This window comes from Petromyzon marinus, chromosome 34 (assembly GCF_048934315.1).
Source record: "Petromyzon marinus isolate PM22_M1 ecotype Great Lakes invasive population chromosome 34, UKy_Petmar_22M1.pri1.0, whole genome shotgun sequence".
Taxonomy (NCBI): Eukaryota; Metazoa; Chordata; class Hyperoartia; order Petromyzontiformes; family Petromyzontidae; genus Petromyzon; species Petromyzon marinus.
The window spans coordinates 1,447,007-1,469,948 of NC_133700.1; the positions used below are offsets into that span (position 1 = coordinate 1,447,007).

General features: G+C 45.3%; 1 protein-coding gene across 1 annotated transcript in view; it reads right to left on the minus strand.

The window, feature by feature from the left end:
* LOC142929763 (uncharacterized) overlaps window positions 1-22,942 on the minus strand; it is a 30,916-nt gene that overhangs the window by 4,042 nt on the left and 3,932 nt on the right. The window contains exons 2-10 of the mRNA XM_076071604.1: window positions 20,642-20,703; window positions 18,345-18,419; window positions 16,636-16,683; window positions 16,450-16,504; window positions 9,050-9,139; window positions 8,392-8,455; window positions 3,781-3,847; window positions 3,262-3,343; window positions 1,581-1,664 (exon numbers count right to left, since the gene is read on the minus strand). Coding sequence (XP_075927719.1) covers window positions 1,581-1,664; window positions 3,262-3,343; window positions 3,781-3,847; window positions 8,392-8,455; window positions 9,050-9,139; window positions 16,450-16,504; window positions 16,636-16,683; window positions 18,345-18,419; window positions 20,642-20,696 — 620 coding nt within the window. The 5' untranslated portion in view covers window positions 20,697-20,703. The remainder of the gene's footprint in view (window positions 1-1,580; window positions 1,665-3,261; window positions 3,344-3,780; window positions 3,848-8,391; window positions 8,456-9,049; window positions 9,140-16,449; window positions 16,505-16,635; window positions 16,684-18,344; window positions 18,420-20,641; window positions 20,704-22,942) is intronic.

Here is a 22,942-nt window from a genome sequence, read left to right on the forward strand (position 1 = left end):
TTTTCGTAACCAGGCGGTTGGTAGGATCTCTATTGATTTTGGTATAGCTGGCATCATTAAGTACATGTAGGTCCTGAATTTTGTTATTGTACGTGGTTTTGTCCAAGATGACAGTGGCATTGTCCTTGTCAGCTGAGAGGATGACTATGTCATCTCTCTTTTTTAGTTGAGAGAGTTCAAGGCGCTCATCCTTGCTGATGTTGCTAATAGGTGTCTTAGCGTTTTTGAGGATTGCAGCGATTTCTGAACTTGCTACATCTGCAGGAATGTGTCCCAAACCCTTAAGGGCTACGTCGACCTAAACAATGATATCATCAACTGGGATGTGTTTAGGGGTGACTGCAAAATTCAACCCTTTAGCTAGAACCGATTTTAGGCTGTCGGAAATTGGGCTGTTGCTCTGATTGATAACAAACTTGTCACCATCTAACTTTTTAGTGTCTGGATCTGGCTTCTTCTTGGAGAGGAGGTTGAACTTGGAAATCAGGTTATCTTTGCATTTAGCTGGCATTGAGGCGGCTGAAGAGGCTGTCATGTTATCTACATGGTTCCAATCAGATGTAGACATTTTTTATGTTAATGTTAAGTGTGATTGCAATAGGGGCTTGTCTAAATTGTCTAGTTCAAATCAGAACACTCCAATTCTCTCTGAGACCAGGGCTAGGCTGGCCCTGAAGAAGATCTGTTTAGCATTAGGAGAAGTGACAACAGCAGATGTAAGTGTAAAGGCGATCGGTATTACCTTAGTGTCGCGACATCTCTTCAGAAATGTGAGCGACTCGATCAGCTATTGTCATTGTCGTTAAATGTAAATTTAGTTGTTCATAAAGGTTATGGAGATTATCACGATGAGAAATTAGTGATACAAAGTTATTCTTGGTGTTTTTAATTTTCAACATTATAATAAATTAAACATACGTGGCGAGAGTTGATTATAGTCGTTGTAAATTAAGCGTTATAGTAGCACTATGGGGTTTAGTACAATCATGATTTAACGATAAGGGTTGATCAAAGAGGCTTGGTGAGTTATGAATTTAGTTACGTCAGAGAGGTAGGTTAACGTGCGGAAGGGAGTGGTAGGAGAGCGTGTGGAGGAGAGAGAAGTGAGATGATAGAGGAGAGGTATGAGAGCGTGTGGCAGTAGAGTGAGACGAGAAGGGAAGAGAGCATGTGGAGTGTGATGAGAGGGGAGAGGTAGGACGTGTGGAGGGAAGTAAAGTGACATGAGAGCGGAGAGGGAGTAGCGTGTAGAGGTGCAGCAGAGAGATGACCCCGCAAAGGTAGGAGAGTATTTAGAGGTAGTGCATTGAAATGAAAGGGGATAGGTAGCAAAGCGTGTGTGTGGGTGTGGATGAGAGGAGAGGGGAGACGTAGAAAGGGGCAAGACCATGAGAAATCTTAAAAACAGTTCCTGCTATCTTAGAGCGCATCCGAGACTTAACAGGAAGCCAGCGCAAAAATTGGAGCACAGAAGAGATACAATCGCACATCCCTGAAACAGCCGGCTCAGTGAGAAACGAAGGGAAGTGCACAAGGGGAGACAGCGAGTGCACGGTGCACGGGGAGAGGGGGGGGCGCACCTGAGGACATGGTGCAGCTCCTCCTCAGTGCTCCCCAAATCCTTCACATTCGTGAAAGCGCAGTTCTCTTTCAACAGCAGTGCCCTGTACACAGAGACACGCGCTCAACACCCGCACTTTCATCACCATCAGCCGTTGTCTATCCACTGCTAGATGAAAGCCTCCGTACACTGTCACCATGCCTCATGGTGCAGTGCTGCTACCATCCTTTCATTACAACCATCCCGGCTTTGGTTGTCTTCTTGGGACGTCATGGGACCTCCTTTGCCAGTATCAAAATATAAGAATAGGTTTTGTGTCTAACACTGTTTGAGACTAGGCTCTAAAGAAAACTGTCTCTGGTGTGGACCAATCAGTTTCAGAGACAATGCATATAATATCAGAGCATGTGTTTTTGTTTGCATGTTCACCACAAGTATATGTGGTTAATGCAGACATGATTCCTTGCAAAAGTTTCAGTTTGGTGTTTTTAACATCTTAACACCTATATTCTTGGTTCTTTCGGTAAAGTCACGTAGAAGGGAAACAATAAAATAATAAAAATATAAAACAATAAAATTCTCACGACGTTTCGACTGCAACACAAGCAATCATCATCAGGTGTGAAAACCACAACAAGAAAATTTGAAAAAAGTGGCGATTATTTTTAACGTTAGCACCACGGATAGCGATTTGACAGTTTGTTCAGATGGACGAGTCCATCTATGTTCGGAAAAGAGGAGGGGGGAGACGAAAAATAATGGATGCGGTCTGAAAGCCACCTTAAGCGTGATCAATCAAGACCCGAAATTATTAATCAAATCCTTCCAATGATTGCTAAGCCAGAATCCATCTTCTCGGTTGAAATTGTCTCTGTGTTTGTATATGTGGATAGCCTCATGAACGAATCTCTCATGGTAGCCAGATGGCTTGCAAAGAACCTCTGTCTTGGAGAAGTCAATGTCATGTGAACCTATTGAATTATAACAGTGATCTGCCACGGCCGAGGTGTTAGTCCTACCGTGTTTCAGGTCTGCTTTGTGTTCACGAATGCGGTCCGAGACATGTCATTTGGTTTCTCCAATGTAACTACTACCACAGAGACAACTTAGTTTGTGGACGCCAGGGTACTGTATGTCCGGAATCACATCTTTTACAGACGGAACCAGATCACGGATTTTATGTAATGTGTTGAATCGGATCTGGATCTTGTTTAATTGCCAGAAAGGGTAAAACCTACTCTTGGGACGTGTTCGCTGTATGGGCTGCCATTTCATTACTGGTCTTGTCCGTCGGCTCCCACATATACACACACCTGCACTTATATTCGGCTTCACTTACAGCTGCACACCCACATTTTCCCTGCAGGCTACAACACGTTATGCATGATGGTGCAACATCCAAGCACTATCCAGGTTTGCAGTCCTGATAAGCTTCTGAGATCTGGTGAGATTGTGCACAAATCAGGAGATTTGGTCAGAAAGGCTACAGCTGTGGACAGCAGAGGACAATGCAAGCAAAAATATTTGCTGTCGAGTACTTTTATACCCGTATCGCTATGCTCCCCACCCGCATTCATCAGCCTGCGCTAACCAGGTTTGTGCCAAATAACCCCCTACATCCCGCATAGGTGTGGGGAGGCCCTCATCCAGCAGTAGATTGGGTAATGGGTGCTGAGGGATGGACAGGAGGAGCAGCGCACTCCATGAGCTGTGTCTCCATTCTCTGCAGGAAGCCCTGATTCTCCTGGGGCTCCTCGCTCTGCGTCGCCGCCAGATGCGAGACTGCAGTACAACGGCGCATTCAACAAATGATGTGGCGATGCTTTCGTGCGCAAGTAACAAAAACTCAACACATCCGTCAATAACGCCGATGGCTTTAACATGTGAAAAAAATATTTATATAACGGGAAACATTTCTGAAAATTGCCCTTCTTCATCACACACATACACCGACGGTATTAATCAGGGCGGCCTGCTGAATTCGAAACCACAAACCACTGCAATATGGGGCCATTGAATCAGAATCTTTATTTAGATTGGAAGAATCCGGTGAGCTAAGAAGGAAACTCTCTCTCTCAGATGTCGTATCACCACCTCAATAAAGGCAATGCACGTGTAGCACACGAGGTAGTGGCGTGGATGAGGTATCAGTCCATCTTATCGTCCACTCAAGGGGGAGGGGGGGAGTGCGGCACCCGTGCATGTGGGGGGCCCCTCACCTCTCAGGGAGCACTCTTCAATCTCCTTCTCCAAGCTTTGCGACTGGCGCTGCAAATTTCTTTGTATCTGAGCGGCGGCAAAACGACGTCTCTCTCAGATTCCACTACCAACGGAGTAACCGCACGTGCTCATCATCTTGTCACTCATCAATCCACCACTGGGTGAAGGCCTCCTTCTCAGCAGTTGCATCTCTCACGTCACTACGTTCATTATCGTTAGCCTCAGGCATCAAAAACAGCCTCGCAGCCCCTACACAGATGATCACCCTGAGCCATTATAAATGCAATCGTTCTGGTCTTAGAACAAATTCGTTTCGTACAATGCAGCCTGTTCAGGTGCAGAATAGCATGCGAAGAAGTTTATATCCATTGACCAAAGTGTGACTTTCATCGCCTCAATCTCAACACATCTTCACCGCCTGCCAAATCTACATCCCCATCATCCCTTTCCGTGAGCATCTTTTAAGCGAAATAAATGTGAATATAAGAGAATGCCAGCTGGTTCAGAGGTCAGAGCACTGAGCTGGCACTGCAGAGAGCACTGCAGGTAACTCAAGCATATTGAGTTAATGGTAACAGCCTGTTCCAATGCGACAATAAAACACATTAAATATGGTTCTGCACTTAATTTAGTGAACATCTCGCAGTGGCGAGTTGTTAAGCACCTCGCCTGGTAAACAGGTCGTGGGTACGATCCCTACCCCTGACGACTGTATATTTGGAGTTTACATGTTCTCTCTCCCCATGATCGTGTGGATTTTTCTTCGGGTCCTTCGATTGTTCCCTCTACATTTAGAAACATGCGTTTAGAATATTTGGCTGCTATAAATGTCCACATAAAGGGCCGTCCATAAATGACGTCACGCGATTTTGGACGATTTTTGACCCCCCCCCCTCGTCACACGGCGTCACAAAAAGTCAGACCCCCCCCTCAAATATGACGTCACAAAGCTGTCCCCCCCCAACCATATTTCCATTTTGAAAATAAAACATGCTTCAAATCGCTTTAAAATATTGTCATTGTAGTGCGTATGTAATGTGGCGCTGCACTCTGATGTTGTAGCAGAAAACACGTATTAAAAAGGAGGCGTTGGAAAGCTTAAATTTAGCATAATATTCACTTGAAAATATTCAACGTCTAACTAAAACTGCAGATGTTCAGAATATTATATTGAAATTTTATAATTAGAAAATATTTAAAGTAATTATAACTATAAAAATACTTTAAACTTAGTAGTAGAACGAAGCAAAATGGAGAGTACAATTATAACAATCATATATTCATTCGACAGAATGAAAAGCCCTGGTAGAATCATTAGAATCAAAATGTTTAATAACAATCATTAAATAAATGTTCAAAATGTATGCTTCTTCATTCTCCAATGGAGAAGCAAGATGCTCCTTCATGGAATAAATAAAAGGTGATCTTAGTAAATTAAAATAATCAAATAGTTAATAATGAAAATTAATCAAAATTAGTGTTGTTATAACAATTCTATATTTATTTAAAGTTGCGCATTTTGATGTGACGTCACATTTCTCAAACCCCCCCCCCCCCCCTCACATACTTTGGTTCTTTCGGTAAGTCACGTAGGTATAAAATAAATTAAATCACGACGTTTCGATTGCAATCGAAACCTCGTGATTTAATGGATCCCTGCAGTCACGAAAAATTCAAATCTAGACCCCCCCCCCTCGTCACAAATGTCTGACCCCCCCCCCCAGGTGCGTAACGTAATTTATGGACGGCCCCCAAGCTACTTCATTGAGTTATCATTTGTGGCCAGGTCGCTTATGAAAAAAGAGCTATATAGGCCAGTGGACCTTACCTGGCAAAATAAAAAAAATGGTTTAGTTTATAGTTTTATTATAGTATTGGGTTTGACCATGATGCAAGAAAAGTATTACTGTCAGTGGACAGATAGGGTGAAAAAGTGCTGCCCCCTTCTGCGTAAACAGGGCAATGAATACCCTTTGGGTCTTTCGGAAAGTCACGTAGATAGAAAAATAATTAAAAAAATCACGACGTTTCGATCGCAACACAAGCAATCGTCTTCAGGTGAAAAAATACAGCAGGTGAACTGCTGAGGCAGGAGAAATATAGCGAGAGAGCTGCTGCAGCAAGAGGTTATATAGGTGTGAGATGGGTACAACCCAAGGGTAAGTGGGTGGGGCTAGAGATGGAATTTACAGGCCATGGTATTGCTAGAGATTAGCATGTCAATCTGTTAATGTAACCCCACGACTACGGTGCTGAAGAAGCCATTGTATTGCTCGAGATTAGAGATTAGCATGTCAATGTGAGATGGCTCCCACAGCAGCGGCTGTGTTAATGAGACACATTCAGCCTATTAAACAACGAGAGCCACCACCACATCGAGGAAAAGGGAAGAAGCGGTTATGTTAGTGAGATATTTAGCCTGTTAATGTAAAGACACTTAACAAGGTAATGTAACTCAGAGTCGGAAATAACTGTTAACATCGGCATAGAGGATGGAAGCATCACAGCCAGTTACAGCGACATGCTAATCTCTAATCTCTAGCAATACAATGGCTTCTTTCAGCACCATAGTCGTGGGGTTACATTGACAGATTTACATGCCAATCTCTAGCAATACAAAGGCCGAGGTATATTACTGTAGTGTTCGATTTCACTCGGACAACTTCTGTTTTTCTTCGAACACCGCTTTATTTACAACTCTCAGCATGTCCTCCACTTTCCACAATATCCAGGTCGCCAGGGCTCGCTCGCCGTGCTTCACTTGACTCGCTCGCCACCTTTGTCTCTCCACTCCCCACGGTTACTTCGCTTGCTCCGCACTCAGCGACTCCGCACTCAGCGACTCCGCACTCAGCAACTCCGCACACAGCGTCTTCGCACACAGCGACTTCGTACACAGCATCTTCAGCTCCGTTGTCGCTACGCTCTCTCCACTACTGGCTATTCTCGTCTCTAGCTCCACTATCGCTACGCTCTCTCCACTGCTAACTACTTCTCTTCTTCAGCTCCGCTATCGTTACGCTCTCCCTACTGCTAGCTGCTTCTCTTCTTCAGCTTCGCTCCACACTCTGCTTCCAAACTCTGTCTCCAACTCTGTCTCCAAACTCTGTTTCCAATTCTGTCTCCAAACTGTTTCCAATTCTGTCTCCAAACTCTACGTCTTGCCTCGTCCAGCTCCCAACTCCAACTCCCGCTCCAATTGCCGACCCCCCAATTTATCCCCGCTCTCATTACGCCCCAATTAATTAGTCCGCGTCCCAACGGCACCCCACGTGACCGCACACCTGTTTCTCGCCAGACTTCAAGACGCCTCTCCAGCCCCGGCAACAGCCCCAACCAATCACAGCCGTCCTTGGCTCTCCCAGCTTAATTGCCCCAACGTAACCAGCACTGTATTTGCCTTCGTTACAGGCTGACCCAACATAACCCCAATGACTTTGCCTTCACAACAGGCTGACCCAACATAACCCGCACTGTCTCTGTTTCCATGCAATACGCACCTTTCTACTCCACTACATTACTGTAAATTCCATCTCCAGCCCCGCCCACTTACCCTTGGGTTGTACCCATCTCACACCTATATAACCTCTTGCTGCTGTAGCTCTCTCGCTATATTTCTCCTGCCTCAGCAGTTCGCTTGCTGTATTTTTCCACCTGAAGACGATTGCTCGTGTTGCGATCAAAAACGTCGTGACTTTACCGTAATGCTGTCATCGCTGCTTTGGAAGTGGTGCAGGAGCACAAATAACAAAAACAAATCAATGCTTTCGTCAATAAGACTGCCTCATAGACTGTTCCTTTAAAGACAATATTATTGACGAATGTGTTGAGTTTTTGTTGTTGTCAAATTTGATTTTTCAGAGGCGGCCGAATGCCTCCAGGGGTCTTTACAGCGCTACGGGTAACCGCAACTTTCATTACAGCATCTCAGTATCATCATAATTCTATGTCCGCTAAGGCCACAACAAAACTAAGGTTGTTAAATGATAACTGGGATACCGGTAACTCTTTTCAGAATCCATTACCAGTTCCGAAAATCGGGATCTGATAACTGTTTCCAGTGCAATGTGAGTCATGAACACAACCGATTGGCACGTTCGAACATTAGTTATAAGGTAAAGGTGCAGTTTTGCAGTTATATGCTTGCTTTGTTCACGCCATTGCCAGGAGGTCATCACCTAGAGGGAGCTCTAGCGGGTATTTGTGCTGTACCCACGGATGGCTGCTTGGTGGACAGGCAGTGAGGGTGTTGGGATTTAAGAAACTTTTCCTATTGTTTCAACTACGTGCTTGTGAAATGGAATCGATCCGAGAGCCTCTGGATTACAAGTCCAGCATGCTGATTATCACTGCACCACAGTGGCGGCCCTCTTGGTTTCTCAGCTCAAAACTTTATGCTTATCACGAGACATTTCTGTATGCGTGGCAAACTGGTAACCTTTTTTTTAACCGGTTATGCAATAAAAAATGGAATAAACCAACTACAACCGGGCCGTTATTATAAGAGTCCCATAGTCCACAGCTGGGCACAGTGCTGTGCCGTCCACATTGAACGCGTGACCTGCGGAGCGGACACGCTGACAAGTGTGCGCGCGGCGCTCAAGACGCACGTAGTATTCCTTAGCGTCTTTGAGGATGTTGGCGAGGCTCATCATGTCCTCCTTGAACTTGTCCCTGCACAGAACGAACAACCCCCACCCGCGTTAGCCTTTCAGGCCGACGGTCCAAGCGCCTTTAGCGAGCAGCCACTTAAAAGGGTGACAACGGTGCACCGAGGCGGGCGGTGTGGCCATGGCAACAACGCCGGGCCACATATTTGATCTCTTCCATTGCTGCTGTTTACACACATAAGGTGAACAGGTACTTATTCAAAGCTGAGTTAGGCACTGAAGTTAGCCATTCTGGGGAATTGTGACTGTACTCTTTGGTTCTATTCGGTAAAGTCACGTAGGTAAAAAAAAATAAAACAACAAAAATCACGACGTTTCGGCCACAACACAAGCGGCCTTCATCAGGTGAAGGGACCAGCCTGTCTCAAAGACTGCGCTGTCCACAATGCTCCGTGCACGCACAGTGCAGCTCACACTCTACCCCAGGTGGTGCGGGTGTGCAGGGCTCGGGTGTATTAAAACGAAGGGCGAGGAAACAGGAAACTTTGATTATTTTGATTTAATTAGGCAATGGGCACAGCAGGAAAAAAATGCGTAACCGTGAGAAAACACGATCCAAGGAATAGGATCCAGAATCGTCGCGTGCGAATCTCCCTACCTGAGCTGCGAAGTCATCTCCTTGACCTCCTTGATGGCCACGTTGTAGTTCTCCATGAGCTTAAGATGTAACTTCATCACATCCCCCAATCTGCACATGCACACCCACAATAACGTCACACTTCCGAGCTCCTTGGCTCGTAACACATTTAAAACATACAAAAATAATCACGTTGTGTCTCCCCCACCCCCAAATTTTATCCCGATTTCTGTCGCCATCATGTCAAGTGACGAAGAATCCACTTGGATCTCTCACACATCACAGAGCAAGCCTTTGTTTTAGAGAATGCCCCTCGGAAGTGGATATCACGGAGATGTCTCTTGAGTGACCTCTGGTCCACACAGCAGGGGGTCGTCCTCGTCCATGAAGATATCCGTCATTTATTTTAATGATTGTCTAGGGTATGATTGATTCATTATACGCAGTGACCAGTCGTATTGTCCACATTCTTTGATAGCTGGCGTGTAATGGATGCATTTGACACACTGTTCAATCACACACAAAAAATAAAGATCCCCCGTGTAGCCTTAACATACTTTTAGGGCAAGTGCTGTTAGTGAGCACCTATGAAGGCGGGAACGGTACACGATGGGGTGAGTGGCCATCACCACGACCAACCGCATTTGTTGCCCGTGAACAGGAATCGAACCTGGGTCACCAGGTTCGTAGCAGTGCGCTAACCGCTACACTACCGCTCCCCACTCAAGCACACACGCAATTAAATGCAAAAACGTCTCATTAGAAATCAGAGTACCAGTCATCAAATATGGAACTGACACTTGGTCCAAAGAATACTTGATCCTGTTACGCACTGAAAACATAAAGATATTAATCAGTTACTTAACTCAGAATTTAGGTTAATAAAGCATCACCCACTGCACGCTATGATGATTATGATAAGGCAAGCAATGCAACAAAGGCAATTGGCTTTCAGGATATGAAGCCTGGTTAATATTGGGTGCATATACTACATTTAGAATACCAATTGCATCATAGGCTCCGATACGTTTTTTTATGTTCTTGTGATTGTCAATATAATATGCGATAATGAGATTATCGTGATGGAATGGTTAAGTGTCAGGTAGTGATAACCATAGATTCGTATTCATTTGAGGCACAGTCTGTAGCAGATGGTCTCAGTCTATGGTGAAATGGTGACATGACAGAGGTTTTCGAGTCTTCTGTGGCTGGTGAATTTGAAGTCAATGGACGAGTAACAGACAGGTCCCTTGTGTTGTAATGTCGTCGCACACGTCACTCGCGCAACGCAGAAAGCAGCATTCATGGATGAAGGCACGGTAGTCAGGTGATTGAAGTAGTCAATAACTTGCCATGTGTGATGGGTCTTGACGACGTGTAAAATGATGACACCCGTCTCCAATGTCCTACATAGAAATGTGTCGTCATCTTGAAAATTATACACGGACTTGTTGTTTTACAGTCATTTTATTTTAATCTCGTGTCGTCTACAGCACGTTCAGTGCAATGTCAACTTCTCTCCCTCTCAAAAGCAATGACTTTCCTTTTCCATTAGGCAAATCTCTTCTCTCTCTCTCTCCTTCAATATTTATTCTGCAGCACTCACTTTGCGTCTCCTTAATCTCACTTGCCATCATGTATCAGCTCTATATTATTAAAAAAAAAACAGCAAATATAAAAGTTTGCTTTTAGATATGATGGCCAAGAGCTTCATGATACATTTGTGGATATTATTAGGGTTAATTCACACATAATTGCGCTTATATCAGGGGAATGTCAAAGCCAAGCAATTGAGTTGCGAAAGGGACATAGGGCATACAATGACCTGGAAGCAAATATACAGCATAGATGGGGGGCATGCCCATCTGTGATTACCTTGCTGATCTCAAGGGGCATAAACCATCACGTGAACTTCGGTCATCCTCGCAGCGACTTTTGGCTAGCAATCGAACAAAGACGGTCACTGCATCGCTCGCTTTTGGATGCACTTCTGCGGTCGTCTGGAACGCTCTTCCTTCCGATATTAGGAAGCCACTGGAGCTATGGCACTTTTAAATCTAGATTGAAAACTCATTTATTTAAAACTGCTTTTTGTGTTTAGTTTGTTGTCCTTCCCTCGCGGCTTCGAAATAAGTTCAACATACATACATAAGAGAGGCAGGGTGGTAAATGAGGAATATGATGGCATAGGAGACTATACCAATCAGGAAAAAAATAGTGGGAAAAATAAAGTGTTATCTGAAATTCATGTTGTAAAAATCATTTGAAAAAAATAAAGATTTTTAAATCTTGATTGAAAACTAATTTCTTTGGAACTACTTTTTGTGTTTAGTTTGTTGTCCTTCCCCACATCGAAGATTAGCATGGTTGCCCATGTACAGTGCAGAAGAAGTTCAACATATATATAAGAGAAAGAAAGAGAGGAATATTAGGTACATGATAGATAGGATGGAACAACTCAAGGATCGTGTGCAGTTACGAATGAAACAAGTTCAGGTCACACTGCGACAGACAACTCTTCAATATGCCGGAAAAGTTACAGCGATTCCGAAACAAGGCACGGCCTAGCTGACTGGGAGCATGATAGTGGCCCAGATAGATGCGGATAGATCGGCAATGATCGACGTAAATACGGGGAGTATGATCACGGCCGAGGAAAAGCAGGGAGTGTGATAAAAGCGTGTTGGGCATAAGACATGGATGCAGCTTGCCCCACTCAAGACATGAGTAAAATAACGTGGGACAATGATGTACATAATTCTAGTCCCAGTGATCAGAGGACTGTGATCGGAGCCGACAGAAAACGGAAACATGGACGATGCCATCAGCGACGACAATGCCCCACCCACGGTACGAGTCCTCTGACACGGATATGTAGATGAGGATCGACACATGAGGGGCCATGTAACAAAGAGCACGGATAAAGCTCTCAGCAGCATTACCTGTGTTGACCCGAGCAACAAACGTGACATACAAGTGCGTATACAGTAATGACCCTTTGAATCCGAGGCTGGATATAGAAAGTTGAGGTCGAGTGAAAGGCCAGCCTGTTAAACTGCAACCTACTGTACACCAGTGTTATTGTCGTGTTTAAATCGTCTCCCATCAAAGACCAAAACATGTTTTCAGTAGTTGAGCGAGGAAATTACACAGAGATTTGGGAAATTGATGACATCTTTGGACAGACTGGGTACCTCCACAACTATGCAGCAAAGACCAGATGAAGACCCTCGAGATTAACTTCTACGCTCTAAGCGTTTTTTTATGTGAGAAGGGAAAGATGATGACGAAAATAGGGTGTGTAATATGTATTACTTCCATGTCCGTAAGGCCAGAAATCACAAATGATGTGAGCAAGTGTGGATCCAGAGACAGCTCATCGGCATCGCACAGAGCTCAAAGCATACCAGACATGGTTACACATGTGTCTGAGGCAGCAAGTGGCATGGGTCCACGTACTGTGGGAAATGAGATGCCAGGGGGAATATCAGAAGATAACACTGCAACCTTATGTAAGACTCATCACATAGACATACATTAACAAGGGAACACAACAACTCCATCAGACGAACAGGAAAACTGATCATCCAGATCATGGAAAGGGGGCAACTGGTCTATCTACATACGAGGGAGAGGAGGCTGGAATCAAGGAACGGGATGTACGCCCATGAGTGGCAGATAGCCTAGCTTCAGAAATATGCTGCCAAGTGAGCATGGAAAGACATCAAATGACAAAAGAGAATCAATCCTAGCTACTGTATCGACCAAGGAAACAGGTAAACCTGGAAGAGCCATCCACGGTGCCAACAAGTAATGCGACCAAGTGCCCCGAGAAAAAAGATGAATGAAGAAACAAAAGTGTACGTATGTCAGGCATCAGAATGTGCATACAAATGTAAACGCACCAAGTGGTACAATAAAGTGTAGATTGCCAAGTTGCCTGCAGCCCATAGATTTTGAGCAGAGACACAGACGGTAAGAAAATTTGGAAAAAAACTGCACTGTCTGCCATTGCCAAGAACGCGTGTTGAGACAAATGAGCCCATCCCATCGCTCGAAGTGATGAAAAAGTTGAGGATTTTGAGGGGAAAAAACACTGATTCGACATCTTTTATCGAACCAACCAAGCGGTTTTCCTCAAAACCCTCTGCTGCTAGACCACCCAGATTGTATGGCTTACCAAAAATCCGTAAAGAAGGGACACCCCTTCGTCCTATAATCTCCACCATTGACAAACCCACCTACAGACTGGCCCGATTTCTGTCTGAGACCTTACAACCATTCACTGGTAAGACCACCTCAGCTGTACTCAACTCAGCTCACTTGGTATCGTTAATTAAGGACATCTCACTATCTCCAGGTGATTTGCTCGTTAGTTTCGATGTGGTCTCTTTGTTTACAAAAGTTCCTGTGCTTGACACCATTGCAATCATTAAAGATTTGGTCCAACAAGGACTGAATGCTGATGTACCGGCCCTGGTGAGACACTGCCTCACCAACACTTACTTCCCCTGGAATGGAACATTCTACAAACAAGTTGAAGGTACCCCAATGGGTTCTCCCTTATCTCCAGTTGTAGCCAATGTTTTCATGGAAAATCTTGAGACAGATGCCATCCAGGCATCTATCCTACGTCCTTGTGGTAGAGGTACGTTGATGATACGTTCGTCATCTGTTCACATGGCCGACCAGCTCTGAACCAATTCCTTAACCACATCAATTCCATACACCTAGCCATCAAATTCACCATGGAGGTGGAAAAGGATGGCAAGTTACCATTCTTGGATGTTTTAATCGAAAAGAGACCAGATGGCTCAATGGGACACTCTGTCTACAGGAAAGCCACCCATACGGATGCCTACCTAAAACCTGACTCCCACCATCATCCATTCCAGAAGAATTCCCTCATAAAAACTCTACACCATAGAGCTCAATGTATTTCCGACCATCATCACTGAGCCAGTAAACTGGAACACGTACACCAAGCTCTCAAGATGAATGGATATTAAGACTACACAATCCGGAAAGCTATCATCCCAACCGTTGGGAAAGATCCATCTGAGGGCCCAATTAAAACCATCACCTTGCCATACATAGCAGGGGTCACTAAAAACATTTCCAAAATCATGTTCAAACACAAGATCCAGGTTCGATTTAACACAGTACATAAAATTAGTGATCTGATCCCATCTATGAAGGATGTGATCCCTGACATGCAATACCCCGGCGTCTACAAACTAAGCTGTGTCTGCGGCAGTAGTTACATTGGGGAAACTAAGCGACATGTCTCTGACCGTGTTCGTGAATATAAGGCAGATCTGAAACACGGTAGGACCAATACCTCGGCCGTGGCTGATCATTGTTTTAATGCGGTGGGCTCACACGAAATTGATTTCTCTAAGATGAAGGTGCTTTGCAAGCCCACTGGCTATCAACAAAGATTCGTTCATGAAGCCATCCATATATATAGACACAGACACAATTTCAACCGAGAAGATTGGTACAAACTGAGCAAGCATTAATATGTTATCAACCAGTTTAAGTCATAATTGGCTATGATGTTCCCATCCTACCACCTTCCAATGTTAGTTGTGCTTTACGCCCATTTCAAACTTGCGCTTTCACGGTCACTTCGTGCGCCGACCCCTTGGTTGCGGCTCTGCGATCTTCCAATAACATACTAATCTCTCTTTAACATGCTAATTGGTGGAAAACGAACCACCGCCGGGCTCGCTGCCGAACACTTACATTATCATTGGCTGCTGACGTTTGTGCTACGCCCATTTCAACCCCTTATAAACAGTTTCCCTTGGAAGCTAACCCCCCTTTTCCTGAAGACGACCGCTTGCGTTGCGATTGAAACATCGTAGTTTTCTGTTATTATTATTTCTTTTCTTTGAACCTATCTATGTGACTTTACCGAAAGGCCCAAGAATATGGGAAAAAACAGTTCAAGAAAAATTACTCTCTCACCGAAAACAACAGTTCCACTGCATTTCAGTGTGACATGACAGTGGGTGATGATCATAAAGCATGTGTTCCTTCAAAAACTGATGAGTGTCTCGCCAGAAATGTTGAATACAATTATCGATGTAAAAGGACAATGGCTAACAAGATATTTATAGTAAAAATATCTGGAGAGCTGAAATGGGGAGATTGCCAATGAAATTGAGTTCGACAGACCCCATCACGGGAGAGGATACTACAAAGCTGTGCGGAAATGCAAGCGATATACTGCTTCTCATCTGAAAAAAGTGAAAGCATGCATTTTAAGGTTCCTTTTATCTTGGACAGGACTGCATGGAAAGAAGTCATGAAAGCTATTATAGGCACAACATTAAATTGTTGAATGTGGACAACCAGATTAAGTTAATTGTTACAAATTAATCACCCTGCAGAGAAGGTGGGAAGGAGTAATCATGGGGTTTTTTTAATCGTAAAAAGGGGGGGGGATGGAGTTTTAAATTATAAAAACTGTCATGCTCTTCAGCAAAGATGGGTATTGTGTACTAAAATTACGCTTGAAAATCCATTGTTGCACATGGCATCATCCCGCCTGTTGACGTTCCTTTCCTGCAAGCCAATTGCCTTTGTTGTGTTGTTGCCTAATTAAAATCATCATAGCGTGCAGTGGATGGTCTCTAATTAACCCAAATTCTGAGTTCAGAATCTTTATTTAGACTGGAGGAGGAATGCAATGAGCTATGAAGCTGTTTTTCACAGATGTCCAGTAGTTAAGTCATGGAGCAATTTTTTTTATTTTTGTAACAGTATCAAGTATTTTTTGGACTGAGTGCCATTCTTAATAACTAACAGACTTGTTTACGTTAAAATCTGTCCGTGTGTTTGGTTGAACAGGGTGTCAAATCCATTCGTTACAAACAAGACATTACATGATCTGGACAATGAGGCTGGCTTCTGTCATTCTGTATAATGACTTAATCATACCCGAGAAAGATCAAGTATCAAACCAATTACATAACTTCCAAAACGACAGGACAGCATATTCCTACCTGCTCTGCCACTGAGAGCAATGTTCATTGCATTCCAGTCAATCGCTGGAATTTAGCCAATGTCCACTCAATTACAAATGAATGGACATGTGAAGGGACATTGGTTCGCCCATGAATAAAGCGGCTTGCTCCATAAGAGAAGTTCTGGATGAGACCACTTTGAATAACGAATTTGCCGATTGATGATACAACGAATTTGTCGACAAGACTCCTCTTATCTGAAAAACATTGGAATTAATAAGAATCTGTTTCGCAATGCATAACGGGAAACCATACGAATAGGGATACAGTTAATAGCATTTTGTGTGGACCCTCTAGGTTCTGGATTAAAACTGTGAACCTCTGCAAACAGCGGTGAGCCCGCTACCGCTGGGCCACGTAGCAGTGTATGCGGTATGTACGGGGCACCTGGAGAAAGACTGTTGCTGGTGGTCAACTTTGAACTGGAGGTGACGCACCTTGGCTGAGGGAGATGCGTACACACACACACGGGGGGGGAGGGACCAGGGATTAGCGCCTTGGGATCAGTTCCCTATAACAAGGATACGTGTGACCCTCCCTTGCCGTCGACTCATGACTGCTCCACATTCTTACCCATCGTCTTGTGGTAGGCCCCCGTCATGCCAAATAGCTCCTTGTTTGCTGTAACACAACGGAGTAGAAGGTGGAGACAGGGCACACGCTCAGGAGTATTACTCGTGGGGTTTGTGGGAGGGCTGATTAAAGCCGAGGGTTGTTTGTGCGTCTATTGTGCGTGACTAAAAGATTTCCTGGCAGTCAGCCTTTTTAAGAAGGGAGGCCGCATTGATTCCAACAATTATCAGGGTATCTCGTTCCTCAGTGTGCCAGGAAAGATTCTGGCATGGATTATCCAAAGTTGCCTTCCCAGGCAGGCTATGACACTATCAATAGGCCATGACTCTGGGTTATTCTTTGTGCTTTTGTGGTCTCTGACCCTCTGCGCAGTTATTAAAGACCTTCATGATGGTGGGCAAACCTGGATAAAGCTGCGTGGAAGCTAGCGAGAGCTATTATCTGTTCACCTTGGCGTACAACAGGGATGTCTGATGGCCCCTGCACTATATAACATATTTTTGACCACATATTTCAAAAAGCATTTCATGACTATACCAGAGGAATTTCCATCTGGTACAGATAGAACGGGAGGCTGATCCATGCCCAAGTATGGCCGAGGGCTGGTTCTCTATTGGTCAACCATGTTCCGTATGCAGATGATCTGCTGATTCCTGCTCATTATGAGGAGTTGGAGACTCTGCAGCTGAACCTGGATCATGCTACTCAGAATGGGCCTGAAAAACAGCCCCCAGAAAACAAAGCACCTGCCTGGGTATGTTATGTCATCATATATTCCACCCCCTCAACTATCCATGAGTGATGGGGCATTTGTGGAAAGTTTGGAACGTTTTAATACCTGGGCAGTATATTTATGACCAGCTCTAGTTTGCCAGCAGAGGTGTCACTCCAAATCAATTTAGTAGCATTAACTTTCATTTGACTGCATAACGCTGTATAGAAGCTCCCTGGCCTATCATTCCATATGGCACGCCGGGTCTTCTCTGTCACAATTAAGCGCTCCCTTCTGTATGCTTACAAAACATCAAACCCTTTTAAAGAACATCTGCAATGGCTTTAAACATTCAGGCTGGCCAGCCTATGATTTCTCCCGGGATTAACTAGACCGGCTTGCGCGAGGAGCTCACAGATTCTTGAAAGATCTGAACAGTTCCATCAGTGAGCTCCTCCACCAGGTGAGGCTGTATTTGCATGGGTCATGTAGCACGCATGCCCAGCCACCGCATGTCCAAGCAGCTTCTGTTTGGCTGGATAGAAGGGATTAAATGGGCATGGCATGGACTAACATAATGAAATATGGTACAGGAAAATGTGGAGCTGAGTAGGCTTGCCAATGACTGGTACCAGTGGCGTCAAAATAGGCCTCTGTGGAGACGACCCGTGAAGGTTGCTACTGGACAGTTGGAGGCATTTGCTCTCTGACAACACTGGAGTGCGGAGGAGCGATGCACAACACGCGGGGTGCCGGACAGCTAAAACGCAGCAAAGTGGCACAATCGTGAGAACAGGTGGTGCCTCTGCAAGTCATCTCAGTCAATTAACCCATCATATCTGGGTCTATCCTGTGACCTCCTGCTCGGGAGCCTTCTAAATTTCCCGTGGCCTCAAAGTGCACTAATCCTGGCACAAGCGCTGTAGAGATGTGACCACCACTTTGTGTTAAATGGCAGCTGTTGTGCTGATATGTGTGTGGTGCTGGGGCTGTTCACCAATGTGTATATCCTCGGTCGTGATAAAATTCTGTTTCTTCCACACCGGAATGTTTTCTTCCACGAACAACATCCCTGCAAATGTCAAGATGATCATAAACTATAATGTTTTGTTGTTTCCTTTAAATACCATCACTGAGCACAGGCCCAATGCCCATAACATTGAGTGGTCAATAACACAAAGCTTAATCTAATTTGTAATAGGTAAACGATAACACTTTCTTTATTTGGTTATTATAAGAGCTTGGGAAAAGGGAGGAAGGAGACGAAGGAGCGAGTTCCAAGGTGGAGCAGTGCATGGGAAAGAAGCAGAAAGGAGTATTTTGATCTGCAGAGTGGTGGATGAACACTATATGGACGACATGTAACAGTCTCTAAGAATGAGTCCACAAAACGGCAACAGTAACTTACGTATTATCGATAAAACAGTGATTAGAAGGTGATTAGCCACCAGTGAACTAGTGACTAGAATAAGTAACAAAGGTACCATTTTTTATGGGAAGCTCAACCGAGACACATGGTGGTGGGCTGGCACAGCCTCTCCCTCAGCTCTGCCCACTTTCATATAGCCACACCCACTCAACCACTAGCTCGGCCCACAGTCCTTACTCTAACAATAGCCCCAGCTAATGCTCATAGGCTCCACAAACTCCTCCTGCAACCCCGCCAAGGGAGCCCCACCCACTACCCAGGTAGTCTGACCCCACCCACTACTCAGTTCCCTACACCCTTTGTCCATACCATGAGATGAGCACAAGGCCAAATTAACACCCAGAACAAAATAAAATGTTTCACAAATATTTTTTTAAACACAGGAAAGGACTATAAAGCAGGTACAGGCAGTCCCAAAGATACGGAAGTCCGGCTTACGAACATCCGCACTACAAACTGCCGTAACACGTTATTATTTTTAACCATCCGACTTGCAAGCATTGGGTCATACTTACGGACAGAAGTGCAGCACTATTTTGTTTGGCGGAGCAATTCTCCACGGGATGTAATGGGTCCCAGCATCCCGCGTGATGCACAACATACTTCCCTTTTTTTAGTGAACTAAACACATTTTATAACACTGACCGTATTTACAATTAAGTATTGAGTTCCGAGATAAGAACAAATCGACTTACGAACGGGTCTCAGAAACGCAACCCAAACAAGGACGTTTGATATACGACACGAGTTATCCACGTACAAAGGGACAACTTTGGTTTAAGGATGAAATTCCAGAAAAAAAAGTTTAACTGGGTTTAAAATTACATTCCCCTTTTAACACTGATGAGTTTCGATGGTATATTATTAGAACCAGAGGGCAGAGAATAAAAAAAGCGATAGCAGCGAGGGTAGGGCAAGAAATGCAGTGAGGGGAGGGCCTGAAATGTAGTAATGAGCAGGCATGACAGGGAGGGGAAGGTAGTTCATGGAGGTTAGAACAGGCAGTAAGGAGCCATCCATTTAGTACGTACGCATGGAGTGGGGGGTTAACCCAAATGCGTACGCTTGCGTATGGGCGGTATACTATAATGGGGGGGGGGGGGGGGGGTGTGAAGCCTCGATAATAACACTCTATAACCAAAAAAGGTTTTGGTTCCTGGGTAGTAAGTGTTATTTCCAAATTGCTTATGCCTCAAAAGTACAGAAAATAGCTATTATTCCCCACAAACTTTGCTTTTGTGACCAGGGCAATGATATTTTGAAATTTACCTATTTTCAATGAGAAAACGGGCGAGTTTGTGTCTTTCGTTCACATAAAGTCCTGGTCACAAAAGCAAAGTTTGTGGGAATAATAGCCAATTTCTATACATTTTTAGTACCCAGGAACCAAAATTGTGTTACATAGCGTAATTTGTCTACATTGGCCTTCAAATGAGTTAGATAGTCTGGCGGTGTAATGTTTGCTTAAACACGTTAATATTATTGATCGTTCCTGCGTGGTTTAAATATCGGCCTATCTATAGAATTCTGGGGGTGCGTCAAGCCTACGTACGCAGGTGGCGGGGGGGGGGGTGTAAAAAGTATGCGTGCGTACAGGGAGGGGGGAGGGGTAAAGTTTTGACAGATTTTTGCGTACATACTAAATGGATGGCCCCTAAGGACTCTGACAACACGAAAAAAAGGGGTGAGGGGAAGGGCAGGGAAGGTGGTGTTTGGGCAGGGAGGGGTGGCGTCAGGGCAGGGAGGGGTGGAGTCAAGGCAGGGCAGGGAGGGTGGTGTCAGGGCAGGAACGGGTGGCGTCAGCTCAGGGAGGGGTAGCGTCGGGACAGGGAGGGCGGTGTCAGGGCAAGGATGGCATTGCTTACTTTGGTAAATTTCCTCCAAGCCGTTCTCCATGGTCTGCATACTGAAGGAGTCCATGGCGACTCTAAAAAGACACAAAAGCAACTGCCTGAGTGTTTATTAAGATTTGAACCTTTCGTGACTGCAGGAATCCATACTCTTTGGTTCTTTCGGTAAAGCCACGTCGGTAGAAAAATAATAGATCACGACGTTTCGATCACAACACAAGCAATCGTCATCAGGTGGGACAACCACAGCAAGAACAAACTGCTCCTATTTCAGCAGTTTTTTCTTGTGATCGAAATGTCGATAGATTCTTTTTTATTTTATTTTTCTACCTACGTGACTTTACCGAAAGAACCAGAGTATGTTTATTAAGAGTTGTGCAATATGTACTGTTGTGCATTGGTGATTCGATTCATTTGTAGTTGTTGTTAGGGAGACTTCCTCCTGTCTCCCCGTTCTCCTGTGACCCACCGTCCTCCTGCTCTCCCCCCTTCGCTGCTGCTCCTTGGGGCATGATTTAACTTGCTGCACTAACCAACTCGCAGATACGCCGCGGTGCCCTTCTCATACACGCCAACCACGAGCTGCGCAACGGCGAGAGTGCCCACGCGTACAGAACATGCGGGGCACCACAACGCACGGGCTCACAGTTAACGTGCACGGCGAACGCGCACGTGCGGGCAAAATATACGCTCGTGCGCAAACACAAGACACCACACAACGCACAGGCTCACCACACCACGCACCCCCCTCCCTCCCCGTACTCACAGAGACAACACGACACGGTTTAATGTCGACTGGTGGTTTATTCTCCATTTAACTAGAATGATTCTACTCGTGTTAGTGCGGGTCAGCAGGGCAGGTCTGTCCTATCTTCCAGCTGTTTAGGGCTCAATTTGCCTAGTCTTTCCCTAATCACCCCTCTACGGGATTTTCTCCTCGGACTTACTTCTCCACTCTATACTTACGCTCCGACCTCGAGGTGTAGGAAGCCGCGGAAAGGCGAGGCTGCACGTGGCTTTGGCTGGGAAACTGGACCCGGCTGCTCTCTGACCCGTCTCACAGACGTTCGAGTAGCAGTGGGGATGAGGACTCCTCGATCCCTTTCTCCAGTTGACCCCCGGCGCAAAGAGACTGAGCTTCCCAAATCCGTCCCTTTTTATGCTCCAACTTCAAAGCCTACGTGCCGCCGACCCGCTGGCCCCTTATCCAATCAGCAGCCTCGGATTTCCCGTCCCTGGCCAATCGGATTATCCCCTCTCTCCGACGCCCCGCCCCTCATTGTTTAACCGATGTGTGCCACTTTGTGGTGATCGTGTGCCAGTTTGTGGTGATCGTGTGCCACTTTGTGGTGATCGTGTGCCGGTTTGTGGTGATCGCACACATCGTTTACAGACCTTAAAGGTCAATCTGCGCCGCCCCGCCCCCCGCCTGCCTGCCGTTGCGTGTGCCTTGGGCATTTCCTCACTGCGGTTCTCAGTGAGTTCTCCGTGGCCATACAATTTTAAGTTAATCCACGGCGCCGCAGTGTCATTCGGCCTGGGAGGGGTTCTGCCAATTCCCTGGCCCTGAGAAACCGTGGAGCACCCCCACGAGGGGTCTCTCGGGTAAAAACTCAGGGGCAGGTGACCCCCCCCCCACGAGGCCCTACGTGAGTGCATGTGTGTGTTTATGTGGGGGGGTGGTGGGGAAAGCGCTGTGACCGAAGCCGGGTGGCTTCTCTGTTGCAGCAGCACAGCGGCGGCCCCGCCCTCGGCGGAGCGGCTTCGCTGTCGTGGCATCACATTGTTAATGTGCATTTGTTATGATTTAAGTACTGATGTTATTTAATATAAATATATAATTATTATATGGGTTTCTATGTAAGTATGTAGGTGGATGTTTTTTTGCGATTATGTGGATCTTTATGCCAGTCTAAGGATTTTTTTGGGTTAGAAGGCGTAAATATGTAAAAATGTGTCGTTAAACCCGCCACGTGACTACCGTATTTTCCCGCATATAACCCGCGGGGTATACCACTTTTTACAAACAAGACCCTGCGGGGTATATGGAGGTGCGGGCTATCCCAAAAATATTTTACAGGTGTGACATGCCATAACTCGTTAAAAACATTTTTATGGTAGGACTATCCACTATGCAACACTTACCTTTGACTAAAGCACTGCTGAATAAACCACTCACACTAAAATTGAACATGTTATCACGTTTTAAATTATTCCAATTGTTTGTACAATTAAACGACAATGTTTGAAGTGCGCGCTCTTTACCGGCGACGGGAGAGCTGGGGAGAGAGGTGGGGGTTGGGGGGTGGGGCAGCT